A 27,347-nucleotide genomic window follows, 5' to 3' on the forward strand; every position below is an offset into this window, starting at 1 on the left:
CCGACCCACAGGTTGAGAACCACTGTCCTAGAACAAGTGAGGGTCGGATAATGTAGTGGGATGGGAGAGAGGGAACATATGGAAGTTGGAGATGAATTGCAGCCCCCCCCCTCCTGCCTTTGTTTTAAGGTTATATTATGTTTTACATACAATTTACTGCAATCACAAAGAGTATTATAGGAGTTGCAATGATTTTACTACTATTACTACTACTACTGTGTTATAGTTATTTTTATCATTGGCACTTGCTTGGTAGCAAACTCTTATTTGCTTTCCCCCTCCTCCTCCTCAGTTTTTATAAGATGTTGGCCACCATATGTCTCCCCTTTTTTTTAGTGTGTAGTAATATCTCCATGCTAGGGAAAAAATAGGGAGATTCAAAATAAAATGGGACCTCATACTTAGGTCCCCGGCATACACATAGTGGGATACCAAAATGATCTCCCACAGGAATCTCTCTCTCTCTCTCTCTCTCTCTCTCTCTCTCTCTCTCTCTCTCTCTCTCTCTCTCTCTGTGTGTGTGTGTGTGTGTGTTTGTGTGTGTGTGTGTGTGTGTGTGTTTCATACATAGACATAATATGCTTGTAAGTAAATTATAAAAGTGAGACCTACCCAAGTAGGAATGTTCAGGAGTAGGAAGCTTTCAAATATATGGGTAAGTCAGGGCACCTCCCCATATAAATCAAAGAAAATCTTTAAACTATAATTAGTGCTGAAGTAATGAGAATAGTATAACCCCTAAATTTCCTTTGTCCTTTTGTTTTCTTTTTCTCCTGATATTGCATTCTTTTGAAATAAAAGCAAGCATTTTATTTTAATGTGGCAATTTGGAAAATGAAGTAAACTACTCCAAATGAGGGTCCCTTTAGTTCGTTTTATCTCTTTTGGCCACTAGGAGGCAGGACATTACAGGTTTCACCTATATTAGGAATCATGGGATGTGGGTGGCCAGATGTTATTCTGTGAGGTTCAAATCCTTACTGGGACATTTGCACCTGAATGACTATATACAGTGCAATAGCTTTACAAGTTACCAGGCTGTTTACATTTAGCAGTTTGCAGGGAAGGATATACAGAGGTTATTAGAATGTTACTATAGAGAGAGCTTTATTTAGCTGGTGAATTGTACTCTGCTGGCATCAAATAGAAATGCTGAGGTTCATTTAATGAATTTGAAGTCAGATAGATAAAAGGAAGTTTTGCTTTACACAATATTAGCCAGCAACATGAGAGTTTTCAAAGGGAATTAGACAGATCTGTGGAGGATATGTCAATGGCTGCTTAATGGAAATTGAGGCTACTGCTACTTAATGACTGCTTCATTATCTTAGCAGTATTAGAGATAGTATTCCTCTCAATAATAGTTGCAGAGCAACACAACCAACAGAATGCTTTGTGTTGTGAGCTTTTTGTTGGCATCAGGTTGACCATTGTGAGAACAAAGGGAAAGGACAGAAATGTTTTTCATCTGGACAGGCTAGCAATTTATAGTGCATTCAGCCATTGTTGTGTGCTACTGTATATCATTGCAGCTTTGTCTTCCCATAGTGGTGGTTAGATGATTTTATAAATTGCTGGTGCAAGAGGACTCTTTGTTTTCTTCCGAATAGAATCATTGTTTTTTTCCTCTTAGCTTGTTTTTAAATGCAGTCTTTCAAGTGTTCTTGTTTATCTTCTTTTAGAACAGAGGGGTAGAATATCACCAAGGTGAAAAGAACAAGAAGGAGCCACATAACTGTGAAATGCCAAACCAATCAGTTAAATTTTCATTAATGGGAAATACAGGAATTGCCACCTCTGAATTTTGGTGTGAGCAGTCCCATGTGAATTTCTATGGTGGTTTTCTTCCTGGAAAAAAGATCACATATAGTGGTAAGAAGATACTGCAAATTTACGAGCCAAATTAAAAGCCACCAGCTATATATTTATTTTTAAAGGCGGTGGTAGTTGAGAACCATTAATGCCACTTGTGTTTCTGCCATTCAAATAAAGGTATTCAGTATTCCAGAATGTAGGAATAAATGCAGGAATTAATGATGTTGCAGGGTGGTTATATTTGTATATTTGTGTACATGACACATTGAACCACAAAGTGAAATGCCAACTACATTGTAGTTACTGTCTGGTAAATATTGAGTCTGCATAATGCAGTCGTCCAGAAATTGGACTAGAACCAGGAAGACCTAGATTTGTACTGGAAGAAAGAAGAACTATTTAATGAGCAAACAAATAAAGGTTCATAGTATTACGTGAATTGAGAACATTGAGCTAATTGAGTAAAGCGCAGCCAGGTAACAGAGTTAGCATGGTATACAAACACAATCATTATACCTCCCTCTGCTGGAATTTTTTGAATTAAGTACAAAAACCAATAAATATCACCATGGGGCTATACTCTGCTATATTATACTTGCTTTCTGGTAAAGAGCCTCTTTTATATCAGAAGCAAATACTGCAACAAATACAAAGAATTGGAAACTGGTTTTTGCCAGCTGGCATAATGTTTGGTTGGAAAGGATATTCTACAGTAATATATAACTATTTCAGATATTACATTGCCCAACATAGCTGCCTTGTGTAATCTGAGAGCTTCCTTACAAAGAAATGGCTTGATCCTTGCTGAAATGGTCAACTGGAACATAATAATTTGTATCGAACATAATAATTTGTAAGTAGTATCCACCTGAGAGTTTTATACCCCCATTTCCCCAAAAGGGGGGCAGAGTATATCAAGGAAAAGATTATACTAGTTTTTTGCCTGTAAAATTATAAAGGAGCATTCTGTCATGTGGGCTCCATTTCCAATGTAATATCTATAATTCCGTTACAGAGTGACCACTGATTCAATCTTCAGTTCAGCTATAACAGTTTCCTTCATAGATTTTGATGAGAATTAACCATGGCTAGAGAGAAGGAAGATAATTTTGGATCTCTGTTTTTCTGTTTGTTTCATAGTTAACCAAAATCACCTGAAGAGCACAGCTAGCAGAGGCAGAGGACTCTCTGAAGATAAGGAAGTGTTCCCCCTGATTAATCCAGGAGGCAGCAAAGAGCAAGACGAAATCACAAAGAAGCACAAGAAGCAGGTCAGTTCTTTTGCCCATCTGCTAAATGCTACTGTTTTGGGGGGTGAAGAATGACTCTGAATGGCTTTGCCTAAGAATTATAAAAATAGTTCAAATACTTAGAATTCTCTAGCTTTAAAAAAGGATTAATCCTGGGAAAACTATATGGAATATATAGTTGGAATATATATGGAATAACTTGGGGATTACAAGGTGCTCCATTTTGCTGAGGTCAGAGGTTTGAGGCAAGACTGGTTTGCATGGGAGATTTTGAATATGCCTCTATCAATCTCCTGCATGAAAAAAGATCAGGAGGCAATGGTTCTAGAGTTAAGAACATATTAAACCAATGAATTAATAAGTCTAGGAGTGGAGGAGAGGCTACCAATATAATAAATCTGATTAGTGATCTAGTCTTCAGCATTCTGCATGGCCCCCTATTGTAACATTGTTGTATCACAAGTCGACTGAAATGCAATAGTGCGACCAATAATTAATCATTCCCAAAGTATATCCCAATAAGGGGAAACTGTACTCTGGGGTATAATATGGTGTAATTCAGTGTCCCTGAGGCTGCAATTCAATTTTAATTGGCGGGAACTCCAGTGAACAGGCTGTGTGTCTCATTAAAATCAAAGGGAATTTAGCCTGTTTAATGGTTTATTGCACTGCTTCCCAAATAGTTTTTTTCATGTTGTATATATAACAGAAATTCTCTTAAGTAGCACGGAAAAAAGCTTAACACAGCCTTCCCCACTGGGTACCCTCCAAGGGAATTGGGCTTCAATTTTTCTTATCCCCAGGCCATGCTAGTTGTACTATGGAGCAATGTCCAGCATCAAGACGGATCAAGTTGGGAAACAATGACACACATATCCCCCCCCCTTTATAAAATCTGTCCATAGCAGGGCAAGTATGCATTTTTAGGCATATAATTTTGATGTATTTTCTGTCATTTGGAACAATTTGTTGTGCAAAAACTGTCAAAGATCTGTGGCATTTGCTGTATTAAAAAGTACCTTGAAGCTCTGTTTTTCTCCAGGTGCCAGAATTTTTCAAGTTACCTCAAATAGCTGAAAGCTCACCCAACGTTCAAAGGGAAAAAATAAAACCCAGTGAGCTTTCAAAGGAACTTGTGATCCTTCCACTGCTGGTTCAGTCAGAGTCTCCAACTAAAGCGAAACATCCAAGAGGTACAGCCACACCCTTGGAATGAAGGGGACTTGCTCATTGTGGGTTAGGGAGTCAGCAAAACCAAACTTCCAGGATGGGTATGATAAACTCGATGGCTGCTTAAAATACCTTGCTCTAGATAGGCTTGGTTTGGGTGGCTGTTCCCTTCTCGGTTGAAACATGATGTACACATCAAAGGCAGCCAGCAAATTTCAAAGAGTGCTGCTCCCACCAGCACAACACTTGCCAAGCTCCAAATCTTCTTTCTCTAGCTTTGTCTTTTGGGTCTCTCTATTTTTATTTTGTGGATCTTCATCACTACTTGCTCTCTCTTTCAGGCAGCTTAAAGAAAACAATCTGACCATCTTTATCTCCCTTCCCAAGAATGTCCTTGTTTTTCTGGATTGGCATTGCCTGTTGACATAATCTTAACTAGCTTGTTTTTTCTTCACTATTGAGCAGCAGACCAGGCTCTTTAGTGAGAGAGTTTTTAAAATTTCCCTCACTTTTAGCCATCAGAGTGGTCTCATGAGCATAGATATTCATGACGTAACCATTTCTTCCATTAAATTACTGTACATTTACTCAGAATCTTATAAGTCCCCAAAATTATCCCAGATTTTTTCATTATCATAATTCATTGAATTATAAAATGGAACTACCACAACACATGAATTCCTGTTCTCATACATCAAAGGTATATAGGAAAGTGTGTATCTACAACAACCTATAACCTCCCGTTCATAGCTTCTAATATACAGTTTCAATCCTTCATTCATAGTTAAACCTGAATCTTTACTTCGCTGCTTGCGCTTATCAACTCAGTTCGACAATATCAGTTTACTTTTGTCCAGATTTATTACATTCCCTTTCTCTTAATTTTACAGACACACAATATATGTAAACTCATATCTGTTTGGGCCAGCATATTTTCAAACACAGCTAAAGTCCAGCTTTACTCCACAGTCTTCAAGCCAAGTTCTCTTATCTAAATTAACCTTGCTAGCTCAGAGATATGTATGGTGTACTGTTACACTAGTTTTACACTTTTGTTTGAGGATTTGCACATTTCTTTGGGGATAAATATCAATTTCACAGTTATTTAGGATGGCGTCTGCCATTTTACTACAAGTTTAGTTTTAGGCCTCCTTTCAGCTTAGCTTATGCATTACTACAATAATGCCAAACAACTGTAGAAATGAGCTAAAATCTAGTGGTACCTATTACAAAGTGCATTGCATTTTTCACTGTCAGCATTATGTAAATCTAAAGTTTCCATACTTTCTGCAATGTAAATATTAAGGCCATAGTTATATATATATTTCCCTGACTTCAGTGGGTTTTATTTCTGAGCAGACATACAGATAATTGCATTATATGTGATTATACATATAACACATATACCACGTAACATGTATGTATTGTTTTTAATTTGGGTATGTTCATATTTTGATTGTAGATCAACAACTGCTATGATATGTTCTCTTATTTTGCAGGGACTTGTTCTAAAGAAGTCAAATCTGAGACCGATGTCTGTGATAAGCAGTCAGTCCTTTTGCTAAATGATCTCGTTTTAGACACCAAACATAGAAAGAAGCCGAAGCAAACTATCAAGGACGGGCTCCTAAGGGCTTCCCAAGATTCTTTCTATCTACCCCTGATTAATCCAGACAAGTTTGCTCTGAATGATGGAAAGAGAAGAAAGAGAGAAGTGTCCACTGGAACTGACAACACAAAACAAATAGGTCAGATAAATTTAGTTAACAATAGCATGAGCTTAAATGGCCATTAATTAGAATTGCTCAGTTTTTCTTCAATGGTTCCATTTTCTAAAGATTATAAACAGCTGCGTTTTCTTAAATTATATGTCAAACTCAGAAATTTACAGATATGAAGACTGTAGATAGTCATGAATATAATCACTAAGATACGGGTAGTCCTCAACTTATAATCATTCGTTTAGTGACCATTTGAAGTTACAACAACACTAAAAAAATGACTTATAACCAGTCCTCACACACATGACCATCACAGGATCCACACAGTCACATGATCAAAATTTAGGTGCTTGTCCACTGGCATGTATTTATGATATGCCAGGGTCATGTGATCGTCATCTGCAACCTTCCCAGGCAGCTTGAGACAAACAAAGTCAACAGGGGAAGGTGGATTCGCTTAATAACTGCATGATTCATTTCACAACTGCAGTGAACTGTGGCAAAAAAAATATGGCAAAAAATTGGGTGCAACTCATTTAACTGCCTTGCTAGCAATTGTGCTTGTAAGTCAAGGACTACCTGTAAGGGTCTGTTTAGAAGAAACAGTAAGCTCTAGAGAAATATTTGGAATTTTAAAAATTGCCATTTCTAATACTGATTAAATCTGAGGTTTTTTCTTAGTTCAGAGAATTTATTTCGGTTGATAAAATATTATTCCTCTTTCTCTCAACCCCTTTCTTCTTATTTTCAAGAAAGCCATAAAAGCACTTCACTCAATATCCTTCTAACCGGTCCTAATGGAGAAATTATCTGTCCATCACTCTTGAGATCTGTTCAAACTACAGATAATCCCAGGAAATTTGAACTAGCTACAGGTGAAGAAGGTAAGGACAAAACATTTGGTTTAAAAAGAACAAATTGCTCATATAATTTAAATGTCAGGCAGCAGGAATAAACAGTGTAGCCAGATTAATGTATCTTCTTCAGGCAATATTGCTTTTGGTATTAACAAAACAGCTAATTTATGTGTTCATTTATGTAAATTATTGTTACTTAATGAAGGGATGGCGCCAAGATGAAGAAGCATCATCCATTGTAAACAGCTCCTCCAAAGGAGTACTTTATCATTGTACTTTTGCTATTTGCTCAATACAAGCAATATTTTCTTTTCTTTATAGTAAATCTCTAAATAAGCATTGATCGGTTGATAATGTTCTATCAAATCAGTAGCAATAGCACTTAGACTTACATATCACTTCACACTGCTTTACAGCCCTCTCTAAGTGGTTTACAGAGTCAGCCTATTGCCCCCAACAATCTGGCTTCCTCGTTTGACAGACTTCAGAAGGATGGAAGGCTGAGTCAACCTTGAGCCAGTCAGGATCGAACTCCTGGCTGTGGATAGATTTAACCTGCAATACTGCATTCTAACCACTGCGCCACCGTGGCTCAATGTTGACTCTTAGCAACCAGACTGAGAGATTTTCTCCATTGCCACTGTAATAGGGTCCATTCACCTTGTTATTGCTTGTCTCTTCCCTTTCCTTCCATCTTTGCCAGCATTAAAAACCTTCTCCATAGAGACAGGTCTTCTCACGTGTTTGAAGTTGGATAATTGGAGCCTGGTCATTTGTACACTGAGTGAGAACTCTAAGTTGATTTGTTCAATGATCCCCTTGTTTGTTTCCTTGGCTGTCTATACTATTCCCAGGAGTCTTCTCCAACACTAAAATTCAAAAGTGTCAATATTCTTTCTATGCTGCTTCTTCAAACTTTCACTTCAATAGAGTGTCACAAGGAATACCGTTGCCTGCAGTATTTTGATCTTTCTAAAGGAGAAGGTAGCTTATTTATATCCTGGTCAGGTGGTGATATTCTGTGTCAGCCAGCCAAGCTTTTCAGAGGTACTTTGATGTAATTTTCAGAATTTGATTGAGGTTGCTGGTGTGCAGGGAGGGGGGGAGAGAAAAAAGAATCTTATTTTTTTAATTTGTTTTATTTTTTTATGCTTTCCACTCTTTTCCAATACATACGCAGATACATTAGCATCTGTACAAAATTAACAGAGCTGTTAATTTCTGTGATTCTGTTAGCAATGATAGTTTGCTAATTAGATAGGAGCCAAACAGTTTCATTTGTATGGAGAAATGCTTCCCATCCCTAGTAACAATCAGCAGCAATTACATTCTATAATCTCCTTGATCTCATCCATCTGTGTTATTCCTGCTCTTTACATTCTTCTACTTCTCTCAGCTTTGCCAAGCATAGCTGTTTTTTCTAGACCATCTGCCTACATCATATATCCAGAGAATGGATATTGTGCATGCTATTCATTGCCTCAATTTTTTGTGTTTGATTGATTCAGATAGCCATTCACACCAGTGTAATGTTTGGGTCAGATAGCTGGGGATCCTATGCACACACACACACACTCTCTCTCACACACAAGCAAAGAAAACAGCAAGAGAATACCACTTTAAAGATAGCATAACATCTATCCTCCCAGTCTTCATGGGATTGTCACTTCCAACCACTTACTACCACATGCTCCATGTTGATAATGACCTCAACATTATCCAGTCCATGTGCAATATATAGTACAATACTCATGGGTCTGTCCAATATGAGAGCATTACATGTGCACATCAGAATACAATAACAAGACAAAAGCCATGATCTGGTTCCAGTGATACACATCCCAGGATTTTCTGCAGATGAAGGATACAGACTACTGTGCAACTAGCAACACTCTTGTTAATAGTCAAATAAACCATACAAATAAGAAATGATGGCTATTCCCATCACAGGCCCAAGAACCAGTCTAACCTGGTGCTTATTTTTCCCTGGCTCACTAGAATGACAACAATGCACTCTCTGCACTATTCCTATTGTGCTGTTTGTCCTACTTTTCAGTTTTCTGAAACCAGTTTCGTTACTCTTTTCCAGTTATTGTGTTTGTCCGATGCTACTAAATTGTGTTCCAATATTCACTGACACCATTCATACATCAAATAAATAATGCATTAACCCAGCTGTCAAGGCCTTTGCAATCTCCTCAGGATACAGTACATCTTACATCTTCCAGCTAGCATGGAAGTGGCCTGAAAGGGAGCTGTAGGCCTCTAATTGTAGAGATATAATATACACAGGGAGGCTCAGTCTGGCTCAAACTTTTGATTCTAAAGCTGCAATCTTTATAGGATTCAGTGTATGTATACACTGAAGTTTGTGAATTTCCACTGAACATCAGTGAGCTCTAAAAGCAGTGAGATGAAGAAGGTTGCTGCTATTCATGTAATTGGGCTTCTGTGCCTTTGAATGATATACAAAGCAGAAGATTAATCTCAAATAAACTCGACACTTGAAAGAGTAAAAAAATGTGATTAAGAACCCCCCAAATGTAGAGGTACAGCTTCCCTGCAATACAAAAGTTTTCACTGAAATTCTGTACAGTAATGCTTTGCCTTGCTCGAAACTAAATCAAGAATCTTCCAAGGAGTGAGACATATTAGTTAGAGGCATAGCCCTTCTGTGTTTTTCTGATGGGTTTTGCCAAGGTCCTACAGCCAGCCACCCGTAAGCATTAACAATCTGCTCTTTTGTGTTTGTGATTAGAACAGAGTTGTTCTGATGCAGGTATATCTCTACTGGCATGTTGTAAGACAGAAAAGCAAAATAATATCCCAGGCTGCCTAAGAATGAGAAGAATGTACAAATTATTATTATTATTATTAGTAGTAGTAGTAGTAAGTAGTAGTAGTAGTAAGAACAACAAAAATGATATAACAGAGTCTTATATTCATCCTCCATTGTCTAAAATGTGAGCTCCACAACTAAAGTTTATTCATGTTTGGTATTGTGCAATGCTGTAGGTTAATCAGAGGCCAATTTCTCTGTTTTTTGGTGGCTGTGAGCTGAAGAAAGAGATTCTCTATACAATGAAATGGCAAAACAGCTTTCTGGGTAGGGGGGAAATGGTGGACTCTGTGCCTCTGCAAACAGCAGAGACAATATGGCAAAGAAGGCCAATGGTGCTTCTCTGGACAAGGAAAGACAAGAAGATTGCCCACTTTGCTCCAAAGATATGCTCCTCATAAGAAGACCCATATGATCTAAAGAGATTTTGTAGGCCTTCTATGAGTCTGAGCAACAGCAGCAGCCATGGAAGAGATAGCAAGCTCACAGCCACAAGCTCCCAGCCTGCATAAAGACATTGGCTTCACAGGCAACCCCCCCCCCCCTTCCCACGTTCTTAAATAAATTTGGAAGACAATTATCTTAAAGTTAAAGAGATCTTCAGATGAGCAGTGCAATCAAGCCACCCAGTGAGTGATCCTTCACCCCAGATTAAGAATGAACCAATTTAAAGGATTTAAAAATAATTAAGGGCAAAAAGTTGCCAAAGGTTTAAATAAAGAAAGTTTAAAATGAACTAAAGAGATGGATGAATTTAAAATTATTGATTTTAAAGAATTTTTGAAACAATTAAATAATTAATCTATATTTCCATGGGAGAGTTTTGTACGGATTAATTTGAAATAATTGGTTAGCTCTGCAAAACAAAAGATAAAGGAAAGTTGCTAAAGGCCATCTGAGAATGTTGAATGGAACTAAAGACTTAATGATCCAGAGAAAGCAAGGGTCCTCCTCTTTGTCTATTGAAATGGCTATTACTAGAAAAGTAGTAAAACTTTTAGAAATGACAGAAAAAGGATTACTTGAGATATTCAAAAGAATCTTTGAGGAAGTGGGAAAGAACGTTAACAGCTACAATAACAGCATCAGTAACTGCTTATGTGAATGCAACATTTAAAAGAGACCATGAAAGAAGAGATGAAAAATAAAATTGAATAATCTGGAAAGGTGAAGTGAAGGTGGCAGTTTTGGAAAACAAAACAGAAATTACAGGGATAAAATACAAATATTAAGTAAGAACCCAAAAAAATGTAGATAACAGACTATTACTGGACTTACAAGATAAAAAGTCATGTTTGAGACCAAAGGTTTTCACTTGGTGAAAACAGAAAGAAGAGCACAATGAAGCCTTTAAAAAGTTAGAACGGGAGGAATGGTTATCAGGTCCTACAATAACATCTTAATGTCAAATTAAGGATTAAGAAAGCTAGAACACTATATAAAAGAAAATAAAACCGGCTGTTTGATCAGGGATAGATAATAAGTAGTTTTACAACTTGAAAATGGTTGGGTATGGGAAGAAATAATCTATGTACTGTAATTTAATTTCAAAGTGGGAGGAATACATTAGTTTGTAACTGTTGGAAAGAAAATCAAACGTCACTGCTTCAAATACCTTTTCTTTTTTCTTTTTATCTTTCTCCACCTCTGTTTTTCCCTTCTATTTTTCTTTTGTCTATCTCTTTTGTTTCTTTTAAACATATTTTGTATTATCTTTAAAACTGTTAAAATGTTTCAATAAAAATACTGGTAATAAGAATTAAATGGCAAAGCCACTTTTTCAGCAAAATTTGGTTGTTAGGAATGGGATCTGGGGCTGAGTGAGCAGGAGCTCCCTATTCTGCCTTAAGGCCAAAATTCCCAGCACCAACTAGATTTGGAGATTTGCCTCTATATACCCAGATCCTGCCACATAAATGTTTATTTGCACCTGTTTTTCTATTAACAGCAAGATTTAAGGAAATCAATTGCAAGAATGAGGAAGGATGCTGAAACAGTGCTTGTCCCTTTGTTACTACCATCCATGGTATGAGTGATATAAAGTAAACAGTTGCTGGAGAAAAGAAATATTTCTGAAGGAGCTATGACAGCCACTTAGGCAGGAATAGGGACTCTCACATCCTTAACATGTCCCTGAGCATTCTCATTCTCATTCCCAAATACCAAAATTAATATTCATATTATTGACCCATGGAAATCCCTGATACTAACCCCCTTTTTCAGATGTAGTTGGTTTGCCTCCCAATAGGTGAGATGCAGAACATCAAACAAACAAATCTTAGCCAACAATTCATCACCATACCAGAAAAAGGTTTACCTGATCCAGTTTTGTCATGGCATGTTTTGAATTTGCCAAACAATGCAGGATTTCAAATACAGAGGCTGGACTGAGCTAACAGAAAGGGGCTGATCTTGGAAGATCTTGGACCTTAATGGGTGGAGGCTTCTGCTGTGTCTGTTTCAAGGAAGAAAAGGCACACAGAAAAAAAAATGCCGTTTAACAAATCCTAGATTTGGGCTTTGGTTTTGAAAGGACAATATGTTTCCTTCAGTTTTTTAGCTTAGGCAATAATTAGAGAAGAGCCAAGCTGGGGACTTTGATCAGGATTCATATAATACTGCTACCTTGGATCTGGTGTATTTCTTGGCTCTAGCGGTGAAATTGCACAGCTTGAGCAATTAATTCTCAAGCCTTTGACAAAGTCAGATGGATTCTAGTAATGGTCTGGTTCATTAATGTTTGCTTTGCCTTTGTACTACTTTTCTTAGAAAAGGGGGCCGTACTTTTATACAGCTCTCAAACCCCAGAAGCCATGTTGCCAATTAGCCCAATGCAGGAGATGCTCTCAAATGCCACGGTCTTTACTCTGACCAGAGCCATAGTGATGTGCAAGATTAACTGGGCACAAATTGATGCAATCTTCCTGCTGTGCAGCTGAAAGATGGGAATGGGACGGTGTGAATCATACAGTTTCTGGTTGAAAGATTCTTTCGCCACTAGATTGCCTTGAGCAAAGTAAATTTTTACCACCCAGTTGCTATTATCTGAATGTTGAGACTGACAGCCTTATAAGGTAAAATCCCCTTTAAGTCAATCTCAACTCTTGGTGACTCATCTATGGGGTTTTCTTATCACGGGATATCTGTTACCATTGTATTTTTCTTGGATTTTTTAAATTCCCTATCTAGGGTTCTACTGAGACTGTTCAAAAAAGTGTTTTTTAATATATAAATCAAAAGTAGCTATTTTGAACTGAATACCTATTTAGTTATGATACAGACAAGCACAGGGCCACATAAAGTATTTGTGCACTAGATGCAATCTTGCTTGAAGTAAAGTACATAATAATATTTTAGTTATATGATGTCAGTTTTTCCCTAACCAAACAAGTCAAATACAGTGCAGTGCAAGGACTATGTGCTATTATTTCAGAATTACTCATTTATAAAATATCCAGATTATTTCTCCAAATCAACCTTACGTTCTTCTGTACTGCATTGGGTGACTAGTTATTTTTTTTTCCATTTTAAATTTTAAATTAACCATTAAGTTTCATTGCCATCCAGTTATTGCTATTCTACACTGGTTACAATTTGATTTTAATGATGTTTCTCATGGACATTTTAATTGATTGTCTGTTTTATTGGATGTCTTTAAACCATCATGAATCCTGATTAGTTCAGCAGTATAAAATAAAATGAATGATAACTTGAGAAGGATATAAAATGTCTAGAACAAGCCATGTTCAAAGTTGCACTTGAACTCAAAGATTTGGACTTCCCCAAATTTTCAAGCATCCTTATCTCCTGACACTTTCTTGGTGTGCCTGAACGGCTGCAAATGGAATGTATATAGATGGCTTCTGCTGAAGTTAGAATATATTTTATTTTAAATGTGTTTTAATACAGTTCCATGGAGACTTTCCCTATTTCTATTGCTACATTCTTTTTGGAAGGATTGACCTGCAGTCTCTCACTGTAAAAATAAATTCATGTGGCATTTTCAGTCAAAGCACATATCAAGCTTAAAATTCATTAAAGAAAGTCCTTTAATTTTTCATGCTCCAGAGTATTTACCCTTGAACTCATGCCAAAGAATTAACATTTAATTAAATCTTCACAGCATGATGTTAGTTCCCTCAAATCCAATTTTAGCATGTTTACAGGAAATCCTTCTTATTGGGCTGCTTTCTCTTTAATTGTGGTTGCCTTTATCCACATTCCCGAGATTGCAAACATTTCTGCTGCAATAAATAGAAGCTGGCTAAACAATATAATCCCGAAACTAATAAGATAGAGAGGATTGGTATTTAAATGCTTTGTTTTTTTAGATAACATATTTATCTACTTGAAAGTAGCTTGAAACTTAGTGTTTGCATGTCACTGTGGTAGTTAATGAGATTTCAGATATGTTATCTTTTCTTTTTGCAACTACCCAGCTAAAGCCTTGAGATAGTCCCTGCTCTAAATTAGGATATTTATCTCTTTAGCTGAAACATGTAAATTACAATGTTAGGTTTTGCTGTGCAGAAGTACTAAACATGTAAGATTCCCTGCTGCAAGCATGAATCAGTAATCAAGACCATCTCCTCCTTTGCAGCTGGGAACTATCCCAGGTCTGCTCCTCCACTCGCTTTGAGCAGCAGAATGCCCATCCCATGTAATACAGGTGGTTCTTGACTTACAACAGTTTGTTTAGTGACCATTCAAAGTTACAATAGCACTAAAACAAATTAATTATGACACTGATGACAGTTGCAGCATTCCCATGGTCACCTGACCAAAATTCAGGTCCTTGGGCAACTGACTCATATTTATGACAGTTGCAGTGTCATGTGGCCACCTTTTGGGACCTTCTAACAAGCAAAGTCAATGGGGAAGCCAGATTCACTTAACAAACCTGTTACTAATTTAACAGCTGCAGTGATTCACTTAACATCTGCAGCAAGAAAGGTCATAAAATGGGGCAAAATCCACTTGACAAATGTCTCACTTAGCAACAGAAATTGTGGGCTCAATTGAGGTAAGTTGAGGACTACCTGTAATAAAATCCAAGGTCCCTGGTGGAGATTTTTCCTCTCTTGAAACATATTTACTTTCATTGCACATGCCTGGGATTTAAGGATGGAACATCTGATCTAAATAAAAAGCATGGGCTGTTTCATTATTTATTTATTTATTTATTTATGAGACTTATATACCACTTTAAGTGCAAGCACTCTCTAAGCGGTGTACACCAGTAAGCAATGTATATATATATATTTACATTGCCCCCAACAATCTGGGTCCTCATTTTACCTACCCCGGAAGGATGGAAGGCTGAGTCAACCTTGAGCCAGTGAGATTTGAACCGCTGACCTGCTGAACACAGTCAGCTAAAGTTGCCTGCAGTACTGCACTCTAACTGCTGCGCCACCTCGGCTCAATTTGTTTTTCAAAAAGGACAGACTACAACTCCCAGAATTCAGGCTGGAAATTAGCAGAGCTTCAGGCCAAAACACCTGGAGGGTATCAACTTCAGAAAATAGCCATAGGCTATAGATTCTTTTCTTAGGTAGAAGAGAATCTAACATGATGCTAGAAGATAAAGAAACTAGACTGTGAATTCACATGCAGATTTATTACAGAGAATTGAAAAGATTCTTTTTTCCCATCAGACTAGTTAATTGTTTCCCTTCCCCATATCATTTTTCTGATATTTTTCAGTATGGATATTGTTCTTTATAGCATAACAAACAAAAGCAACAGCTTAGAAATAGTATTAGAACATTGGAAAACTAAAGATCATCCTGGGCATTTTTTTTAAAGATGCTGAAGGAAAATGTGGGAATGAAAGATCATGGTAATGGCATAAGAGTGGTACGTTAAAAAAATAAACAGGAGGAATGTTTTTTGCTGCCCAAGGAAAAGCATTAGGCGTAAATATCACCAAGGTAAAAATGGAGAAGATCAGTTTGGATAGCAAATTTATTTATTTATTTATTTATTTGACTTATATACCGCTTTAAGTGCAAGCACTCTCTAAGCGGTGTACACCAGTAAACAATGTATATATATATTTACATTGCCCCCAACAATCTGGGTCCTCATTTTACCTACCTCGGAAGGATGGAAGGCTGAGTCAACCTTGAGCCGGTGAGATTTGAACCGCTGACCTGCTGAACACAGTCAGCTAAAGTGGCCTGCAGTACTGCACTCTAACTGCTGCGCCACCTCGGCTCTTTTTCTAAATGTTTGTTGTGCTGAAATAGGGATCAAATAGTTGACTTTATAATAATTGGGCATGGCAGAACTGGACAGACTAATGACAAAAAAAAGGCATGATGGAATTGGGAAGACATTACACTGGCCCTTATGTAGAAAGTACAGATCCACAAATAAAAACCACAAATAGGATTTTAACATTTATATTATTGACACTTGGAACAATATCCCAAATATTATTGAAATTGAAAATAACCATTGTTGATTTATTGATAAAGCCATTCCAAGAGACGGCAAGGTAGAAGACAAGGAATTAGAAAACATTTTCAAATTACTGAGATTGGCAAACATTTGGAAGAATAGTGAAATCCATGGTTATGGGTGGCAACAGTGTGATTCCACATGGACTTGGGAACAATTTGGATTCCTAAAATTGGAACGGGAGCCAGTTTGGTATAATGGTTGAGGCATTAGGCTACAAACTGGAGACTGTGAGTTCTAGTCCTGCCCTAGGCACAAAACCAGTTGGGTGACTTTGGGCCAGTCACACTCTCTTAGCTCTAGGAAGGAGGCAGTGGCAAACCACTCCTGTAATCTTGCCAAGAAAACTGCAGGGACCTGTCCACCTTTGACAGCTGAACTTCAAACAAATAGCACTGTGGAGCACTTCATATGTAATTAGGTGCTATTATATTGTAATTGTGCAGGCCTTAAGTTATGAAGAAGAAAAGTGGCCAACATTACATGCAAAACACAATTAGGGGAATTGGAATAATAATAAAGGTGAAAGCTGTTCTAGTACTGAATATCATGCTCCCTTCCATGTGGAACAATTTTCCAGTCTCATTTTTTGGATCACTCCACTTCCGAAGGATAGCTTCTCAAGACACATGTTCTTGGCCTTTTACATCCCCTCCATCTAAAGAGCAATGGAAGGGAGGTTTTTTTGCACATTAATCAATTATTATTCAATTCTTAAGAATGATCCAAATATATCTTCTCTACCACTAATGCAAAAATCTGTGTTTTCTATACTCCAAACACAAGCATTTTACAAGTGGGAAATTCAGTTACTTTCTAGCTAACATGCTTATTTTATAGTGTATCCTGCAGAAGTGCCATAGCCTTATTGCTTGGTTTCTATAGAGGTTGTGTGTGCAGTACAATCTTATTATCAGTATGCATGTGTGTATAAAGAAGCTAGCCACCACTTTTCTGCAAAAGGAGGTTTTAAAGCATGGATTAGGTATTTCCCAAATGAACATGAAAGTAAAAAAAAAAGTTCTAGTGCTCACTACTCAACGCCAAGTGCTGTTTTATGTCTATAACTCTTTGTTGTTGTTGTTGTTGTTGTTTTTCCCTCTTCAGTTGATGGTCCTTCCTTGTCTGCATTACATATCCATTTGTCCCCTTTTTAACAGTAAGCATGGTACTTTAGAACTATTGAATATTCCATAATACTGTACTAAGAATCAAATGCTTCCTACCACTCAGCAATATTTAAAAAGTCTCCACATCAGTCATCTCCAGAGGTTTCTGTTAGGCTATTTAATACAAATTTGTGCAGAAATTAAACAAATTTTATTCAAAGAGTAAAACAAAATGTGTAAATTTGATTAATTTGTCAAAGCAAATATTGCTTAATTAAGGAACTCAGTGATTACTTCCTAATTCATAAATATTAACTATGATCAAATGTTGTTGCCTAACACATTAAAGATTTTACTTATTTGATGATTTAGTTTTTGGAATTGGAAATCTTACAGTTTGAGTTATTAATTAAAGGATGTAATAATTAAGGGGTATACTTCTCAGACTTAATTAAGCAGGAAATGTTAGAATTCTTGAGTCCAGCCATTGATGGATGCAATGCACTCAGCAATTTTAATTATTTATGGTTTTAGTTTTAGGAGAAGATAAACTATCCATTGAAGTAAGAAGACCTGCTTCCAGAAGTTCACCAGAGGTCTGCTCTGAAGATCAAGCATCAAATAAAAGGGTACCACCAATTACAGTGTTTGATCTGTGATATATATAGGTGGTAGAAATGATTACTTGTAATCCTTGATTTATGATCGATCGCTTAGCGACTATTCAAAGTTATGACAGATCTCCCCAGGGCTACTTACAACCTGGATTCAAAGTTTCAATGGCTGCCACCCCCACCCAGCAGTCACGTATTCACATTTTGGACACTCGGCAACTGGTCTGCATTCACGGTTGTTCGCAGCATCCTGCAATCACATAACCATGACTTAGATTTTTTTCTTTCTTTTTTTTGCTGCCAGAAACCAGCATTTACTTGTGGTTTCTGGTAAAGAGTATCCATTGTGAACAATGGATTCACTAAACAGCCTTGGTCTTTGCTTAATGACTGTAGCATTCACTTTATGACTGCCATGTTCACTTTAAGACTGCTGCAAAAAAGTTCGTGAAATTGGGTGCGAACATTTTGTAACCTGGTTAAAGACCGGCATAACTTATAACCATCATTCTGGGATCAGTTATGATCCTAAGTCAAAGATTATCCGTACTTGTACAGGATAATAGTATTCATTGAAGGGATATTTTACTTGGGTAGCGGAATGAAGGAAGGCCTTTTGAAGTGAAGTGTGCTTCTCCACTTCTAGAAAACAGACCTGGTAATATGCCAAGGAGAGTTAGCTTGGGGTGGTGGTTAAGGCTCTAAGCTAGAAACCAGTAGATTGAGTCCTAGACCCATCTTAGGCACAAAACCAGCTGGGTGACCTTGGGCCAGTCTCAGCCTTGAAAAGGAGGCAATGGGAAACCACTTCCAAAATTTTGCCAAGAAAACTTCAGGAATTTTTCCAAATAGTCACCAGCAGTCAACAACACCAAGAGAGAAGCAAATCCATATTTTCTACAGAGAAAAGGATGTAGTGCTTCTCTATTTGCTTTGATATATTTCTTTTGTTTTGCTAGAGGTTCCCTGTGAGCAGTCTTTTTTATCTCCCTGTGCAAGAGAGCAGTTTTGCTAACTCCTCTTACCCAAAACATGCAGAGACGTTCTTACAACATGCTATATTCAGTAGCAATGTAGCCATGTTCTCTTCATTGTACTGTTTTTGACTATTGAAAATTTGATAACATCATTTGCTATGGAGGGAAAACTAATCCCAGAACGAAGACGAGAGCAACACTTTTTAGAAAAGTGGGTCCAGTCTTCATTACACAGAGTAGAAATGATTAAGTATTTTCACAGCACAGAGTAGACACATTGTACATTTTTTCCTTACCAAGAAAAGAGTTCTAAAAACTGGATCTGCAGATATATTGATAAAGCAGTGGACAGTGGCTTGTGCATATGATATAATCAGTATACTTTACCCTTGATCAGATTTAATGCTGTATTGTAAATGTTTACTCTGAAAAAAGGACAAATTAAGACTTATGCAATTAGAAGACATGTGGTCTTATTAAAGTCAAATATGCCTGTCAAGCCAAGAGGGGCATTTAAAAGACTTAATACCTAAGTCTATATTTTTTTTCATTAGGATAGATATATGTCCACCATATTTTGAAGTGGGATAAAGCTGGGCTTTCTTGAATAGACTCTTAACTTGAACAACTTTGTTTAGCAAGTCCTACTAACATTTACAGTACTCTGAAGTATTGTAGTAAGATCTGCTACGTTCATTGAGACTTATTTTTAGATAAGCATGCATTAACTACAGCCTTGATATTATTTAATATTATTTCTGTCTTTATTCTAAAATGTCTTACAGTTTTAAGCATTGCAGAACTTAAAAAAAAACCTCTTATATAATGTCTTTAAAGAATAAGAGTAAGAATATTGATTGTATATAATTATCATTTAAATTCTGTTTTCTTTGATCTTATGACATACGACGAAATCAAGGTTGCTATACTTTAAAGAAGTGTACAGAAAAAGGAATTTCTCCTCTTGAATTTCTGTACTGTAGAAGAATTTCTGGGATAATGCAGTTAGGAATATAGGAATTTCTAGTATAATTTCCTACCTTCCTAATTGCATTAGTCATAACTCTCTTTTATACAGATTCCAAGGATTTGGGAATTTTCTCCTCTGCTGAATCTGGTCATATATTATTGTTTTATTATTAAATTATATTATTAAAGTAGTGTATTTTAAAAAAAAATCAGAATTGCCATATGTAAGTAATTAAAGTTAAGCAGCATTAAATCCTATAGCAAATCTCACTGGTGTAAGTGGAGGGGGGGAATGGGGGAGATGGAATTATCAGTTCCACTATGAATTTTATAGTATTAGAATCAGGAAGAAACTCTAAAGACTTTCACTAAAAGTATGTAAATGTGTAACAATACAAAACACAAACAAAAATCCCAAGCAAACATCTATGGTTGTTTTTCCTGAATTGTTATTTCAGAAGGCTTATCCTTGGAAATAATCCATTTAGGTTTGGGGTAAGAATGTAAAGGAGAAAAAAAAAAGCATGTACTTAAACATATAGAACAGCTGCTCCATAGCTAATGTTGCCTTATTCCTGTTTTGAATTTTCTCTTTTTTCATATAATATTTAGAAATCTGCATATTAATAAGTCCACAGCAGGTTAGAAATTCAACTTTTAAAAAGCATAGAAACAGAATATATGGGGAAAAGCAATTTGTGCAATACTAAATCTATATTGAATGATCCCTGTAGAGTTGTGGTGATGTAAAAACCTGGCTTAGTATATAGAGTACAAGACTGAAGACCTCAAATTTCCTTTTCCAGAAACACTCTTTGTTGTGTCCTGAGCCTGCTGAAGTATTCAGCAGGCTCAGAAATGTTGCAAACGGTCCCAGGCAAACCAAAAGCTGCCGGGACCAGGCTAGCTGGCGCCAGCCTTGTGTGCATGCGCAAGGCGCGAAATAGCCAGATTCTTATTGGTTGTTCCTGTCCGGTTCAGGACGCTATAAAAGGCCTGCGTGCCTTTTGCTGTTTGCTGGTTGTAAGGAGAAGATCAATAAAGAAGCTTGTTGTTCACAGTGTGCCTTCGTGTGATGCCTGAATCCCCAATACATAAAACTCTTATTTAGCGTTTCTCAATCAGATGGATAGACTTCAACTCCAGAATTTCCCAGCCAGCATTTTGTCCAGGGAATTCTGGGAGTTGAAGTCCACATATGGACATGAGTTTTTGTACAGTGGTCAGTTCCCAAAGGTAGTTATATAAACAACCACTGCAAACTCCTTCATTATCAGTGAAAAGTTCTCAGTCCACAGAAAGATCTTAAAACAGAAAATTCAGAGGTCTTCACCCTAATGTATTTTGGATGTATTTATTTTAAATGGGAAGTTTTTCAATTGCCAGGATTCCTATGTCTCATCCCTTTTTTTTCAATAAATCTTGGTAAAGACGCCCTGTGAGAATGGTGCTTCCGGTGTAGACTAAAGAGCCTGACATTTGCCTTCTGCTTTCAAGTAGCAGCTTGGTAGTTCCTGCTGCCACCATCCATCTTCCACAGGGCACTTTTCCCCTAAATCCCATTGTGTGTGAGAGATAGTGCTCTTATAATCTGTGCTGCCTTATTTACTCAAAAAGTAAATGAAAATATATCAAATAAAAGGTAAAAACATTAACTAATTTCAATAAGTTCCCATCTTATTGAAAGTAAATAAAGTAAATCATAAATAAAAGTAAATACAACAAATAAAGTAAATAAAATAAAAAAGATAAATAAAAGTAAGTAAAATTAAAGGTAAAAAAGTGAAAAAAAGGAACTAATTTCAATAAAATCCCAACATTAACCAGAGCCTAAATAGAATGATCCTAATCCTTGCTTTTTCTAGCCTTGGTTAACAGCTTCTTTGTTTGTTTCCTCTTCTAGTTTTCTCTTCATTTAAAATGACCAAAGCTTTTCTTTATCTCCCGCAGAGGAAAGGCTGACAAAAACTGTTTCTAGGTATATGGTGACAAAGAGCATCTCTCACTCAAGGATGCGTATTGTGTGGCTGAACTTGTTTGGGATGAAAGCCTGATTGGCCATCTAGGGGATGGATCCAGAGGGCCTTCATAAGCCCTCTTCTTTGCACAAGAGTGTTTTAATAGTGTAAGATATTATGCTTTGAGGGCCACCCAGAGTTGGTAATAATATGAGTGGTTTTATAAATGTTTTAAATAAATACATTTAAAGAAATAAGATCCTTGTGTGAAAATACAACTGTGATCCCAAGATGTTCTCTGCATGCTCAAACATTGGCTAATGTTTCAAAATATGTGTTAGCACAAGGCCTTAAAGAGGTTCACATATTTTATTTGCTAGTGTACAAAAGTTCACTGAATAAATATATCAAAAACAAACGGCACAACTTATTGTTAATGGAGGTTTGTCAGAGGTATTTACAATAGAAAAAGGTACTAGGCAAGGATGTCCACTATCACCGTTGTTGTTTGTCTTAACATTGGAAATATTGTTGATCAAAATTCGAGATTCGCAGGAAATTAAAGGAATAGAAGTTAATAAAAAAGAATATAAGTTAAGAGCCTTTGCAGACGACTTGGTGGTTACTTTGTCGCAATCTATTAGTTCTGCAGTAAAGTTATTACAGTTAACTCATCAATATGGTTTGGTTTCGGGTTTTAGGATTAATGTTAACAAGACTAAAATCCTACCTAAAAATATGACTATTCAGGAGAAGCAGACTCTGGCTAACTTGACGGGTTTTGAAATTGTTAATAAGGTAAAATATTTGGGGGTGATGCTATCTGTTTCTAATGCAAAATTATTTAAAAATAATTATGACAGGTTGTGGGTTAGTGTACAGAAAGACTTGAAGAATTGGGAGAAGCTGCAATTATCTCTCATGGGAAGAATTGCAGTGATAAAAATGAATATTCTACCCAAGTTCCTTTTTTGTTTAAAATGTTACCGATTTTGAAAAATGAGACTAACCTAAGTGAATGGCAGAAGGGTGTTAACAAATTTATTTGGGCAGGGAAAAAGCCAAGGGTTAAGTTTAAAATTATGCAAGACTTCCGTGAGAGAGGTGGACTCAAGGTACCGAATTTGAAATTATATTATGATGCGGTGGTTTTAACACTAATTAGTGACTGGGTAAATTTGACAAATCTAGAGATACTCCATCTAGAGGAATGGGACTTACTTTATGGGTGGCATGCCTATTTAATATTTAATAAAAAAGTGGATTGGGCTTTTAAATCTCATATTATAAGAACTTCTTTACTTAGGATTTGGAGAAAATATTATAAAAGTGATTTTAAAGTACCATTATGGGCTATACCCTGGCATGCGATAGAAGGAATAAAAAGAGGTGTTAAAATGGACATGGTGTCTTACAGACAGCTACTCAGATGGGATGGACAAAATTGGCAATTAAAATTACGGGAGGAGTTAGCTCAAGAAAACATTATTTATTCTTGGTTTCAATACAGGCAATTAGCAGATAGATGGAAGGTGGATTGTAAGGTGGGCTTTTTTAGAGAAGATGAAAATCTTATTAAGCAAGTGAAGGATCAAAGACAAGCCCATATTAAGAGAATTTATGGGGTGCTAGTTGAATTGGATTCAGAAACGGAATTAATTAAAGATTGTATGATTAGATGGGCTCAAAACTTTGGTGAATCAGTCCCATTGGATACATGGGAAACCATTTGGGTAAGAAATGTCAAATTTACACAGGCACAGAACTTAAGGGAGAATTTTTATAAAATGTTTTATAGATGGCACCTTGACCCACAAAAAATGTCTTTCATGTACCCGGACCTACAGCCTAAATGTTGGAGATGTGGCTGCTTGGATGCCACTTATTACCACATTTGGTGGTCGTGCAGAGAGATAAAAGCATTTTGGATTAAGATATGGTGGAATATTCAGAGAATTTTCAGAAGGAGGGTAAAATTTACTCCGCAGTTATTTTTGTTGGGTATAGTTACTGATTGTGATACAAAGGAGGTTATATTGATGTTAAATTTGATTACAGCCGCAAGGCTGTTAATAGGACAATATTGAAAGAAGGAATCCTTGCCTACACTGCAGGAATGGTTTTTTAAGGTGTCTTATTTGGCGGAAATGGCAAAGATTTCGGCTTTCTTAAAGGAACAAACGCAAGAGAAATTTCTTGCTGTTTGGGATAAATGGATAGAATTTATACAATTTAAATTGGATATAAAAAAATATCATATTGCTTTTTCATAATTTTTATTTTTTATATACATATACATATATTTTAGTCTTAAATCTTTTTTCTTTTTTATATATAATTTTTTTAATTCTTTTTTAATTAAGCCTATATTCTGCTCTGGGAAGCTCAGGGGGGGCAAGGGGGGGTGTTTTTGGGGGGGGATGGGGAAGGGGATGTTATGTTTAATTTTTTGTATATGTTGTTTTCTGTTTTTGTATTGTTGTATTTTTTTCTGTTTTTTTGTAAAAACTTATAAAAATTTTCAATTAAAAAAAAAAAAAGTTCACTGAATAGCCGTTCATCTTGGAAGCCAACTATTAAAATAAAATATTTTTCTTTCCTGCTGAGAAAACTTAAACTGATCTTCTGAAAGTAAAATGGAATGCATTTCTTACAGAACTGGTTTAAGTCAATCCAATAGTAACGAGTAACTATTATATGTATTCATAGCACAGGTTTATCCATCAGATTTACAGACAATTTCTACTTTTTCTCTTGACAACTGTAGTAGCTTTCCATACATAGGAACAGTAGCTCTAGAGCAGCAAACTTCAAATTTTAGATACCCAAGGAACCCTTCTCAATGTGGAAAATCAATGCATTAATGTGTTTCATATGAGATATTTTATCTGAAGAAAATAAATTATACATTTCATACTATGCAAGCAGAAATGCCATATTGAACCCTTGGATGATTCTCATGGGGTTCTGAGGAATATAGTTTGAATACCATAGTTCTAGAGTAGGAGTGTCCAATCCTGGCAACTGGAGAATTCTGGGAGTTGAAGTCCACAAGTCTTAAAGTTGCCAAGGTTGGACACTCCTGTTCTATAGTAACCATTTCTTTTAAAAGCATTGTATGAAGTGGAGCATTTCAGACACAATGAGAGGGAGACAATGAGAGACATTTATACCTCAAGAGCATTAAGTGTGTCTACAATTGTTATTTTCATTCTAGGAAACCATCCAACTTTCTGTTACACTGAAGAATGGACACTATGCCCCACCTGCATATGAAAAGCTGGTATGTTTAAGCACACGTTATTTTCAACCATAGTTAAAGAAAACTAAATATGGAAATGATAAACTCTTCAGATATAAAATCAGAGGAATCTATTATTGTGACACAATTCTAAATGTGCATAATACATTCAATCTTATTTTACTAGCTAGAATTCTAAATCCTCAATATAGATCCTAAATAACATAAATATTGATTTATATAACTGGACAAGTAGAACTGAAGCCTTAAGATGATCTTGGGTGAGCTCTATTCTCACAGTACCACTTTACTTGGGGCAAAGTTTGGGGAATACATATTCTGATGTGCAAAAAGGAAGCCAAGATGAAATTAAAATTGGGCACACGCCTATTACATGTAAACAGGCTAATATCTAGATAGCATCCTTCATTCTACCTGGTACAGTAGATCAGTTCAGGTGGACTAGGACAGACTAGGTGCCCTTCAACAGAGCTGATCATCTAAGGAATCCAGAGAAAAGAGCAAGATAACTGATAACCTCTTGTCCTCTAGAATTTGCCTTTTGACACAGATATTATATCTGCCAAATGATAGGTTTGGCCTTGATACATTACATTTAAAGACCCCTCCTATTGACCTAACATTTGGGACTTTCCCTGTCACTGTCTTAACTTATGTCTGGTATGCCTGTTAGAAATAGCCCTTCTGGGTAGAGCTATTTGCAATATTAGTTTATTTGTAAAACAAAGTATATTCGTAAAACAAAGATGAGGTGTGTCAGCCTGGCTTTGAATGTGCTTAGTATAGAAAAGGATTCCAGCCAAAGCATACAATAAACTATAATTCTGTTTTGGAGACTATAATCCATATTCCAGATGCCTGGCACTTTCGCACAACTAGTGGTCCTCAAGGGAAAGTTTCAGTACAGTATTTCCAGGTGCTTAACTGCTTGCCTCGTTTTGTAACTTCATTTAATTGTATTAGTTTATTTAAGGAGTACTTTGTATGAGATGGTATTGCTGCAGAGCAGAAGTACACTAAACTTGTAATTTAAATTCCCATAATCCTTCACCAGTTTGTTTAAAGTGTGTTGCGATTTAACACATTTATAGGCATCAGGATGGGAAACCCTGGGCTGTTCCATGTGGTAACAACTCTCTGAGGCATCAGGCAGGGTTCAGTTTTTTTCCATCAGTTACTACGAATCTTGAAAGGAAAGACATGCCCGGGATTGGAACAGTCTGTAAGACAAGCTTATAGTATTTTGTGCTCTTCCTTCTTCTTCTGCAAGAAGGCAGATTTCTTCCAGGCCTCTAAAATCCATCTGGCAAAAGGACCTTGTGAAACTGAATTGATCCCAGTGCAGGAAATCTCTCCTCAGCTGTAGGTTAACTTTGTTCTTCAGCTTTCTTTCTGGTCTGGAGAAATTGAGTCGAGGCAGGGCTCCCTCCCTAATGGCTGCTACCCAGATGCTTCTTTCATCACTTTTCAATAATGGCTTTCCCTCCCCAATCCAGCACTTCCTGTTTTTCACATTTCATTCCAGCTTATTACCTGAGGGAAAAAATAATGAGAAGGCAGGAGCCAAAAGAGGAGCCAGTAACTTGTACTCAGCATCTGGAGCTGACTGCCTCTGAGGACTGAATCAGGCCCATCTCATAGAATCATAAAGTCAGAAGGGACAGCACACTGCTGAGTCATACTTAAGCAGTGGCCCACCAGAGCACCTAGATCCCTCTCATGGGCACCACTGTTGAGACAGGCACTGCCTATCCCAGACCTACACATCTTGTTTTTCCTACTTAAATGCAGGACCTTCCTTTTCTCGCCATTGAACTGCATCAGAACTAGAGCCATGTCTTTTTTTCCAGCCAGAAATTGCTCTGTTTGCCCTGTTCCTCAGAATAGTTCTTGCAGCAAGTACCAAATTAAAATAACCACCACACTGGTGTGCTCTGTTGCACATCAAGGCGGAATTAATACTTGTTTAATAGGATTTCAGCCTCATCAAAATAGGCAAAGGTGAAAGTTGACTGGAAAAAGGAAAGTGGGAGCAAGGTTTGCATGCTAATAAAGTATGAGTAGTCCTCTACTTATGACTTTAGCGGCTGTTCAAACTTACGACTGAGCCCCCCCAAAAGGTACTTGTGACCCAGTTTCCAAATTCCAATGGTCGCCTCTTTCTTAAAGTGATGTGACCACATTTTGGATACTCAACTGGCCAACATTTTGAAAGATAAATGTCTCCCCTGCCAGTCGTGTCCGATTCTAGGGGGTGGTGCTCATCTCCGATTCACAACCAAAGAGCCAGTGTTGTCTGAAAATGCTTCTGTGGTCATGTGACCAGCCTGACTATATGCTG

At 36.8% G+C, this 27,347-nt stretch overlaps 1 protein-coding gene across 3 annotated transcripts in view; it reads left to right on the top strand.

Moving 5' to 3' along the window:
* The window catches only part of KIAA2012 (KIAA2012 ortholog), a 92,158-nt gene that overhangs the window by 29,588 nt on the left and 35,223 nt on the right, over positions 1 to 27,347 (top strand). For 2 of the 3 annotated variants that reach the window (XR_005558040.1, XM_039354599.1), the window contains exons 6-12: positions 1,683 to 1,872; positions 2,956 to 3,086; positions 4,108 to 4,258; positions 5,735 to 5,983; positions 6,709 to 6,840; positions 17,761 to 17,855; positions 24,962 to 25,027. Coding sequence is in view for 2 of the 3 variants with exons in the window: in XM_039354599.1 (XP_039210533.1) it covers positions 1,683 to 1,872; positions 2,956 to 3,086; positions 4,108 to 4,258; positions 5,735 to 5,983; positions 6,709 to 6,840; positions 17,761 to 17,855; positions 24,962 to 25,027 (1,014 nt within the window). In the remaining variant the exon portion in view is untranslated. The remainder of the gene's footprint in view (positions 1 to 1,682; positions 1,873 to 2,955; positions 3,087 to 4,107; positions 4,259 to 5,734; positions 5,984 to 6,708; positions 6,841 to 17,760; positions 17,856 to 24,961; positions 25,028 to 27,347) is intronic. The other variant, XM_039354609.1, reaches the window with a different exon arrangement.

The sequence above is a fragment of the Crotalus tigris genome, unplaced genomic scaffold, assembly GCF_016545835.1.
Source record: "Crotalus tigris isolate CLP2741 ecotype Arizona unplaced genomic scaffold, ASM1654583v1 scf7180000017568.13789103, whole genome shotgun sequence".
NCBI classification, from domain to species: domain Eukaryota; kingdom Metazoa; phylum Chordata; class Lepidosauria; order Squamata; family Viperidae; genus Crotalus; species Crotalus tigris.